Source organism: Clinocottus analis, unplaced genomic scaffold (assembly GCF_023055335.1).
Source record: "Clinocottus analis isolate CAN_PGR_092001 unplaced genomic scaffold, fCliAna1.0.p SCAF_16, whole genome shotgun sequence".
Classification (NCBI taxonomy): domain Eukaryota; kingdom Metazoa; phylum Chordata; class Actinopteri; order Perciformes; family Cottidae; genus Clinocottus; species Clinocottus analis.
In genome coordinates this window covers 512,501-522,500 of record NW_027175887.1, presented here as the reverse complement: position 1 = coordinate 522,500, position 10,000 = coordinate 512,501, and the positions used below count along the sequence as shown (strand labels likewise).

General features: G+C 41.1%; 1 protein-coding gene and 1 non-coding gene across 3 annotated transcripts in view; both read left to right on the top strand.

Annotated features, from left to right (window-relative positions):
- copz2 (COPI coat complex subunit zeta 2) overlaps window positions 1–4,251 on the top strand; it is a 15,386-nt gene extending 11,135 nt beyond the window's left edge. The window contains exons 6-10 of one of the 2 annotated variants that reach the window (XM_068579251.1): window positions 217–294; window positions 384–435; window positions 1,376–1,414; window positions 2,315–2,347; window positions 3,546–4,251. In XM_068579251.1, coding sequence (XP_068435352.1) covers window positions 217–294; window positions 384–435; window positions 1,376–1,414; window positions 2,315–2,347; window positions 3,546–3,593 — 250 coding nt within the window. In that variant the 3' untranslated portion in view covers window positions 3,594–4,251. The remainder of the gene's footprint in view (window positions 1–216; window positions 295–383; window positions 436–1,375; window positions 1,415–2,314; window positions 2,348–3,545) is intronic. The other variant, XM_068579253.1, reaches the window with a different exon arrangement.
- A 1,584-nt stretch (window positions 4,252–5,835) lies between these two features.
- On the top strand, window positions 5,836–5,908 carry trnak-cuu (transfer RNA lysine (anticodon CUU)). The gene has a single exon. It is a non-coding gene; the product is annotated as a tRNA-Lys (tRNA).
- The last annotated feature ends 4,092 nt before the right edge of the window (window positions 5,909–10,000 follow it).

The following is a 10,000-nucleotide window of genomic DNA, read 5'->3' as shown; positions in this document are numbered from 1 at the left end:
AGCACTCTGTAAAGCATACTCTGCTTTATGGTCTATTTGACTCTAAATGGACCATAATTTACTAAATGAATATCATGCTGTATTGATGAGCCATCCCCTGGCTCCAGCATTAATCTTTTCATGGTATTGGAGACAAGAGAGGGAACAACTGCATTTCCCAAAAAGATTTCCTTTAATTACTTCATCACATTTGACAACATTACATTTTCTCTGCAGGAAAAATGTGGAGCGGAGGTGTTTACTGGACAACATGGAAGGAGTGTTCCTGATTGTGGACGAAATCATTGATGGAGGGTAAGAGTAAATAAACAGGCAATACTCCTTGACCTGCTTTTGCTGTACTCAGACTTGATTGATGTAGTTTTTCTTTTTGCTGTTGCTAGGGTGATTCTGGAGAGTGACCCCCAGCAGGTCCTACAGAAGGTCAACTACAGGGTAAGATGACTGTCCGTCACTCCCAAAGAAACAATTGCAGCAATTTGTTTCTTGATTTGATTCATTGGAAGCAGCTGTTTGGCCTGTTCAGAACGAGAGTGTTCAGACTCCCTCAGCTTTCCTCGTCGAGTGAGAGAGGGAGAGAGAGAGGGAGGGGGAGAGAGAGAGGGAGTGGGTTAATGGGGGGCGGGGGAGAGAGAGAGGGAGTGGGTTAATGGGGGGCGGGGGAGACGGGGAGAGGGGGAGGAAGAGAGAATAGTGTGCAAGGGAATAGTGTGCAAGGCAAAGAGGTGAAGAGAGAGGTGATCATGGTGACAGAGCATGCTGACTAGCATCGAGGCTTCCAGAAAAACTAAATTTTTCAATATTTTCCAACTTCGCCAGATACATTTTACTGTATCATAATTGTCTCTGAAAAAATGTCATGGTGATTCAACCGATGGTTGTCCAGTTGTATTTGGATCTGGACCGAAGTGGTGGACTGACGAGAAGGGTCCAGCCACAGAGCTCCGGCCACAGGCCCCTCTCCTCCTCCATAGGATTCCTTTTATCCTGCGTTTGGAGACGTCTAAAGTGATGTCTAAAAGTGCGCATGCCGGCGACGATCATTAGGACACAATAGCATCCGTTCATTAGTTCATCACCAACACCAGGACAAACGATGCAACCCTAATATTTGAATATAACTGTAACTTGTACAGTTGGTTAGCAGAAGTTAATCAGCCAATTACTTTCAGTACCCTTATGAGTTTGCTAATGTTCTCTCAATATGTAAATGTTGTTAGCAAACTAACGTTAATGTTAATTGAAATGATTTTGTTGGACCTTTTCTTCCGTTGTTTTTCTAATATTAGTTAGATTACATTAGTTAACATTATTAGGTACGCATGACTGTTGTATTTTACATGTATAAACACACTGAGTCATCTTGATTTTACAGGCGGATGAAAACCCATTGTCGGAACAAAGCATGGCCCAGGTAACACACACATACATGTACATGACACTGCACAGTTAAACACATGCAAATCACAGTTAGCCCATTTTTCTACTCATGGTACTAAACTAGTAGCTTCATATTTATTTACCTAACAGATATGAACACTGTCAATTTACTCAGCTCACTCCTGGCAAGGAAGGCGGGTTACCCAAAATGCGGGGACTTTTTCATTAATCATGTATTCTGTCAGGCCATGTGACTTCCACCTTTTAGGAGAAGGTCACATGGACGAAAATTTGCTTGGTTTTGTTTTGGTCACAAGTTTAGAAACAGAAATGGACCAAATAACAACCTACACATTTAACACAATCATGTACTTTGGGTGCTTTCACACCTCCCCTGTCGGGTTTGATCCCCGGGTAGTAAGGTATCTTTGGGCTAATGGACAAGCTGGTAATCAGAAACACTCATTCAGACCAAACAATCGAACCAAGGTCGCACCAAATGAGCCGGACTACAGGCGTGAAAGCACCTTACAGACCCACTATTCTGCGCGTTTACCTCATCTCTACACGGTTATTAACATGTGGTTCTCCCAGCTGCTTCTCTCTGATTGTTGTGGGACGCTTGTTGAACAGAGCCCACGGCACAAAACTGAGGGTTCTCTGACCGAGTGATCGGTGGCAGTTCGACATTGCATCGGCAAATTCATGCTGGGCTGCATGCTAACGCTTTCAGCTCACCACGTGCTGTAGCTAGTTTGGCTTCTGCTCCAAAGCAGTGGACAGCACTAACAGACTATTTACATCGGTCAACAACATCCCTCTTTGACTACTGGACGGCTGTGGAACTGCATCTCTGATCAGAGAATCCTCCTGCCACATTTTCTTTAACAGCATGCTCTGAGCTTTTCTTTATCTCTTGCTTTAACCCCGACAGCACATAACAGAGAAACTGGCGCTGACCTCTAACGTAAGTCTCTACAGTGCACTGCACTAAACTGCTCATGGTACCATGACATTGTATAGAACTGGCCAATCTTTTACATTTTTAAAGGATAAAAATGCAGTTATTTCATATTTATGTACACGTCACTCAAATCATAAACCTTAACAAAAAAACATGTTTGTTCAAGAATGCTTGTTCCTTGAGCTTGCATTTTTCTGGAGAACCGCAAATACATACTGCACACGAGCACAGCTCTTTCTTGGGTTCTGGGGAAAAAAATGACACATGGGTGACATAGTCATGTTTCACACACAAGATGTGTCGGCCCCCCCAACAAGTAATAAACTCTGGAAGAAATATCATGGGCCAAACTATCGATTTCATTATCACATTTAAAAAAGTAATAAAAGGCTACGCATGAAGAAAATATACTTCTATATTATAGTACTACTGTGTACACCTATTTATATTATTTCTTCCTGACTGCCAGAGGCAGTGTTGGATCCATAGAACCATAGTTACCTTCGTAACTCTCGTTGTACAGAGAGGAGCACTAAACCTATGCAAGCAGTAGAAATAATGTGACTGCATTTCCCAGGATCCCACACTGAATGTTATCTGAACTCCACGTGTCCCTGCTGTTAAAAGCAGAAACTGCAACCTCAATGCTCAACTCTTGCTGGAGTCGTCATGAATCTCGCGGTTCATGACGACCCCAGCGGTGGAAACTGATGCTGATAGCGGAAAGATGAAATTGCCTAAACTGCCGTGGTTTGAACACCCTCCAAAAAACATAAAAGCAACAGAAGGCTCTCTCCTTCTATATTGCAATTGTATTTTAGTTCCTGACAAAATATATTTAAAAATACACATTGTAATCATATTTTATGTAATAAATATTGTAATAGTTTAAACAACCAGTATAGTTCTTGTCCCTGTTGTACACTTTCAACATGGAGGCATTGAACGGTGTGCCCAGTTGTCTGAATGTGGGCTTAGTCTGCCCTCTAGTGGGGGAACTGAGGCACTGCAGCACCATAGAAGTTCTTAAAGGCATAAACAAACATCCAAAACACATTTGTATCATTTCAAAATGTGTATTACGTTTCATATTTCATGGCGTTTATGTTTTATGGATATTCTTTTCACATATACCATCATACTACATTCTATCTTACTGTATCGTATATCTTATTGTATCTTATATCTTAACCCCCCCCAGGTTCTGCAGTCGGCCAAGGAGCAGATCAAATGGTCCATACTAAAATGACCCGGACCACACGCATTCAGGAGTGTCAAAGGAAGCTCAAGAGAACATCTTTAGTCCCAAAGCGTATTATTATTATTATTTTTTTTTAAAGGAGAAGGCTTCAGGGAAGGATCGTTACAAGCCTGACTGGCTGCCTTATGGAGCAGCTAACCAGCCAGTAACAGGGTTATCTTTCTTATGTGATGGCATTTTATTACATTGTGTGAGACATGTAATAGATTCATTTGGTTCAGGAGCAATGTTGGCTCATATACTTGTGCAGGTGCGATGTTTATTAAGCCAAATGACATCAGGGATCCAAAGCGGGATGTGGAGAACTCGGGTCTCACGTTATTCAGCATCATGCAGGATCTAATCTATGGCCTTTATTTTGGTTACTCAAAACAGAATTTGATGGATGTATTTCCGCTGTTTTGCATGTTGCTGATTTTTTGCACAGTTTTTTGTATGAGAAGACACCGCCAACACCTCCCCTTCTAAAAAACTAAACAAAAAGTTCCATAAAATGTTGCAAATGCTAGGCTGAAAAAATATCTGCAAATTCAAGACAAAAAGCTGACTAAAACAAAATTAACAGGGACACACACACACACACACACACACACACACACACACACACACACACACACACACACACACACACACACACACACACACACACACACACACACAGACACATTAACATATATATATATACACACACACACACAGATTCCTGCACTGAATTTCTCAGTTTAATAAAGTTTATTTGCTTCTTAAATGACATAAAGCTAAGTTATAAAGAATGTAATGGCACTAAACACATGTTAGCACCATATGTAAGACAGAATATGTAAACAGTGGAATAATCTCATGTAGTTAAACTAAAAATGTGTACATATAATTGATCTTAAAGGGACCTTGCAGATTATAAAAAAAGATTATACAGAATAATGTCTATTTTCTGAGACTTAAAGATGTTCATATTACATATTTTCTTAGTTGAGAAGAAGAAGAAAAAGCCAAATACATTTAGTTACATTTGGAAGTTGAATTTATTTTTTGGATGTAGTTTTGTCTGTCCACTATTTGTGATATTGATAGTACATTTAATAGAGAATAAAATAATAATGTATTCTTTACGAATTGTCCTGTTGCTTTTGCTCATATGTTTTTATTTATTCTTCAAAAACACTAATGTCAAAAGTACAATTTATTTGCTCTCTGTGCGCCCATGATCCAGTCTGGAGTCTGAGAGACCCTAATGAATATTAATCTTTCCTGTAAACGCACTCAATGTCGTGGGTGTGGTCAGTGACGTTATTGGTAGAAACCAAGCGACGTCAGGAAGACACGTGCCTAAACTTCCCCAGCCAATGATTCGTTCTGGTTTTCCTCCGGAGTAATGTGATTTGCTTGGCTGCAAATAAAGCTTATTAAGGATCTATTTGTTAATTTATATTATTTTGACTGATTCAGTAATAAAATAGAAGTAAGGCTCTAAATAATTATTTAAAAAAAAACATATTGCTTAAACTTTATATTGGGATATTCTAATAGAGATGAAGACTAATAATTCGATTTGAAATCAAATTGATAATTCCAGATCAACATGTCACCAGATCAACATATAGATTATATCCTGTAGTATGTTCATACATGAGGCCTATGTGATAACCTTGATAGAAATGTAATTTTACTACATGAGGACTGTTCAGTCCAGATATGTTTTACCCCACGTGAAACATTGTCGAGAGGCGTCTAAGAAACTGTGGAGGAAAAAAAACTGTTAAAAGAAAATATAAACAAACATTTTTACATACGTGAAATGTTAAACTGCATTTCACTGACATCTGCCGACGGCCAGCCCGGTCACGTGACGCGCCTCTTTTGGCAGCCGGTGCCGCCGTTGGTGATGTTCCATTCATGAACATACCCTGACACCTTGTGGTGGTTTGGTAATATTACAGCTCATTGCTGATTATTACATTTCTCATTACGTTTACTTACTGTACCGTGGGTTGCCGACCCTCGAGCAGAAGAGACAGGCATCTCTGTTTGTATCAACAGACAAAACATTAAACTGTGCTTTACATGCAAATGTATGAGTTGTTGGTGACATGCAATCCAAACAATTTATAAGTCTTTTTAAAGATTTATCCGTTTACCTATTCTACAAAGTGAAGACGTCGTGCAGCTCAATCTAATCCTCCAGGCAGTAGAGTCCACCAAGAGTTTGCACCACCAAACGCCGTTGAACACTGCCCGGCTAGCTCAGTCGGTAGAGCATGAGACTCTTAATCTCAGGGTCGTGGGTTCGAGCCCCACGTTGGGCGACAGATTTTTGATAACAGTTTGCTAAGAGCATTCAACCGTGAGTACAAACTCAGAACGACATTAATCAGTAAAGTACAATTTCTTCAATAAAGTCAAACTACAATATGCTATCGGTAAGAGGCATTTAAGTGCTTCTAGTGCGCTATACTTCCTTATTCAAGGTGTCGTCCAAAAAGATGTGTTTTTAGTTTGCGACAAGATGTGGACACTTTCTGCTGTCTTGATGTCTAAGGGGAGCTCATTACACCATTGAGGAGCCAGGAGAGAAAGATTCATATATTAAAATTAACACATGATGGATATATTTGTTTTCATGACAGAAGCTTTTTGTCACTTGTTGTACCAGAAGAGCAGTGTTTCCTAGCTTTATTAAATATATGTAGACCTTCATTAATGTATCTTCGTGTGTATTTGAATTATAGAATTATAGAATGGTTGATAATTAATTGCATCATCCACCGACCTGTTGCCTACCAAGCAAACAGGTCGCTGGATGATGGGACTGCACCATATGCTGCAACACCTCAACTCCCCAGGGAGTTGGTTTCTGTTTGTGGACTTCAGCTCTGTATTTAACACGATCATCCCGGATATGAAATAGCTCTAATTGATTGGATAGTTTAACATTTGATGGACAGAAAAGTCAAAGAAAACTGCCACCAATTTCACCACCAGAGGTCACCATTCGCTGCCCGGCGAGATCAGTCGGTAGAGCATGAGACTCTTAATCTCAGGGTCCTGGGTTCAAGGCCAATGTTGGGTGACAGGGTTTTGACTCAACTTGATTAACAGTTGTTCACAAATTCCCATTGTAGAAACAGGCATTACCTAGAAAGCAACAATGCTGCAATCAATATTAAATTAAGTACAAGATAAAGTGCTCAGACAAACAGTAACATAACAAACACATCTATATGTGTATGTTAAAGTGACATGTTTATTTAAAAAGGAAAAAATGAAGTGAGTGAGCGGTAAGAAGTAGTTCTGAGGGGAGACACAGTCAGTCTGATGAGCCCCACTGCTGACGGGAAGAAGCTGTTGGTGTGTAAAGCAGACCCGCCCCCCCCCCATGTAGCTGTGAACAAAAAACGTTCCATGTGATTGTACACTAAAGAAAACATGTTTTTATTGCCATAATGTTCTATTTCTGCCAATAGACCCCTTAAGATGCTGGTCAATGGCCCTTTAGTTGGGGGTCGTCTGGCTTGTCGCACTGCTTTGCGCCTTAGAAGGGCTAGTTCAAGTAACAGCAGAAAAATGGAAAATATATGCTTCGGAAAAGAAATGTGTGGTAGGGCTGAAAGGAAATGAGTGGCTTTCGAATTAGTGCTGACTCAACAAAAATAAATGAGTCATCATCATTATCTTTATCTTCATCATTAATACCTCCTAGATGGTCTGGCTTTCATCAGATCAGGTGTTTGAACGTAGAGTTTTGGGGGTCTACTGGTGTGTCGTGTTAAATTACTCACCCTGTTTGATTTGGTGTTCAATGTGTGTCACTCTTCACTTCGTATCTGAACACCACGACCGGAGGCAGACGATAGTGAAGAGGGACCATTACCTTCTCAGACATGGAGGCGTGTCCACTGTCTAAATACTGTTTAAAGCCAGCAAGATCATCATCGTGTGTGTGTGTGTGTGTGTGGTTGAGGAGGGGGTGTGCGTGCGTGCATGTGTGTAAGTGTGTGTGTGTGTGTCTGTGTGCGTGTGCGTGAGTGTGTCTGTTGTGGAGGCTGATGTGGTTAGGTTCTCTCACTGAGGAGTCATTACCACTGCAGACAAAAGGACACGAGTGGCTCAAATAGTTTACTTTTTCCTTTCTCTCTTTCTGTGACTCCACCTCATCTTCCCTTTGCTCCACCAACCCACTGTCAATCAAATGTCACAAGCAGGCATCATGAAGTCAACTGCTTTCTCTCAGTCATGACGTGTCCTGTTTCACTGCCAGCCTGGTTTATATACTGCACTTTTAGACACACACACACACAGACACACAGACACACACACACACACACACACACACACACACGCACACACACACACAAACACACACACACACGCACACACACACACACACACACACACACACACACACACACACACACACACACACACACACACAATGCCATTGGCTGAGTGGCTTCATTAGCATACAACAGCTGATTGCTGATTGGACCGGGCTTTGACAGTGACAAATTTGCCACCATGGTGATTGGGTAACAGAGTTGTGATGTCACCGAATGTGGGCTGGCCGAGAGTCGGGGAAAGCGAGGTCGACAGAGGAAGAGTGAGAGAGAGAAGAGGGAGGGACGAAAATGGTAAAGGGACCTGGCAAGAGAGAAAGAGAGAGAGAGAGAGAGGGAGAGAGAGAGAGAGAGAGAGAGTGAGAGGCAGCATTGCCAGTCATCTGCAGCGCAAAGAGAGTCATTATTTTTCTGAAACATAAATAAAGTCATTGAATTACCTCACTGTTTACTGGCTGGCTGCACTTTGGTTTTAAGTGAAAGATGATGGTAAAATATCCAAGACAAAACACACATTCAACTCTTGAACTACCAAATTATTATTTTTTTTTAGCTGATATATATAATTCCCTGTAAACCAAAGCATTATATGCTATTTTATTCTACTTATCTCTTAGTTAGGTTTCGGAATACCCATAGTTGGGCCTAGAATAACGACAAACAACACCATGGACAATTTAGGCAACAAAACACGCACTTTAGGCAACAAAACCACAGACAGTTAGGTTTAGGCATGAAAACCAACAACAATTGGTGGGGTAAAGGTTAAAGGTCAGGGGGATTAGGACCCATCCACACTCCACCACTTGCTCTAACTGTTACTTGGTTACCTGGATGTGTGTTGTTCATGAGTCCACCATGATTACGGATTCTACTTTTCGTTGGCATCACTTTGGTCTTGAGTAATCTCTGCCGTCAGGGCTCTGCCGCCAGGGCTATTTGAGCTTCAGCAACTCATGTGAGGGATTGTTCCGTCTCTGTTTCCCCGATGTTGTATAGCGTCTTGTAGCATGACATAGCTGTATTCCTGACTCAGTGGTGTAACTCAGAGGTAAACGGGTGACGTTCTAGCATTAAGGAACGTCTCTGTGCGGCCAAACCGTCACGCCTGCAAACTGTCACCTTTAATGTGATGTGGAAATGTAATTGTGTTATTTTTCTCCAGCGGGCTCCAGCTGGATGCCTAGCTGTAAAAAATTAATTAGCATCTTCAAAACGCCAAGCCCCCGACACCATGAGGAGTCAAGCGACAGCAGGAGAGTCACAGCCGGCTGCTGGGGCCCTCGGGAATCCTCCAGAGAGACTTACACACCCCAGGCAAAGCAGAAACCCAGAGACAACACCAAAGGTGGACTTAAGGAAAACAAAAAAACCCTAACAGAATAGGTTTATTTCCTTTTTTACTAAGAGTCAGATGAGAGGGTTGATGCCACTGGTGTCTGTATGCTGGAGACATAGCTTTGCATAAAGACTGGAAACAAGGGGTAACAGCTGGTCTGGATGTGGCCTACCAGCACCAAAGCGCACAAATAAAAACACAATAGCTTGCTTGTTTAATCTCTACAAAAACCTTATGGGCGGCCTATTTAGTTTCTGGGATTACCTAGAGTCGTAAAACCGTCAATTCAGTCTTGATGCGATGTGAAGCTAAAACCTCCAGAAACCTTTGACAACATGGAAAGACCTTCATAAATGTCTAAAGGGGAAAACTACTGAGAAAAACTGTGTCTTTTAAGTACTGGTCAACACCACTACTGGAAAAACACAAAAATTCACCAAAATTTACAGTTAGATAATGCCTCATTTTTCATATTCAAACATAAAACCTCAGAAAACTTTAATGCAAAAATAATAACTATATTAATGTATGTAATCAACCGGCAAGTTTCATGGTCATATCTATTAGTTATTTTATTTTCCCCCTATTCACCTGCTGTGTCCTGTATATCCTGATTCAAAAAGATAACAGAAACTCCGTCTGTAGAAACCTTTGACCTTGACCTTTGACCTTGACAAAATGAAACAAGAATGTTGATGTTTTCATCAATTGTTACACATATTGTA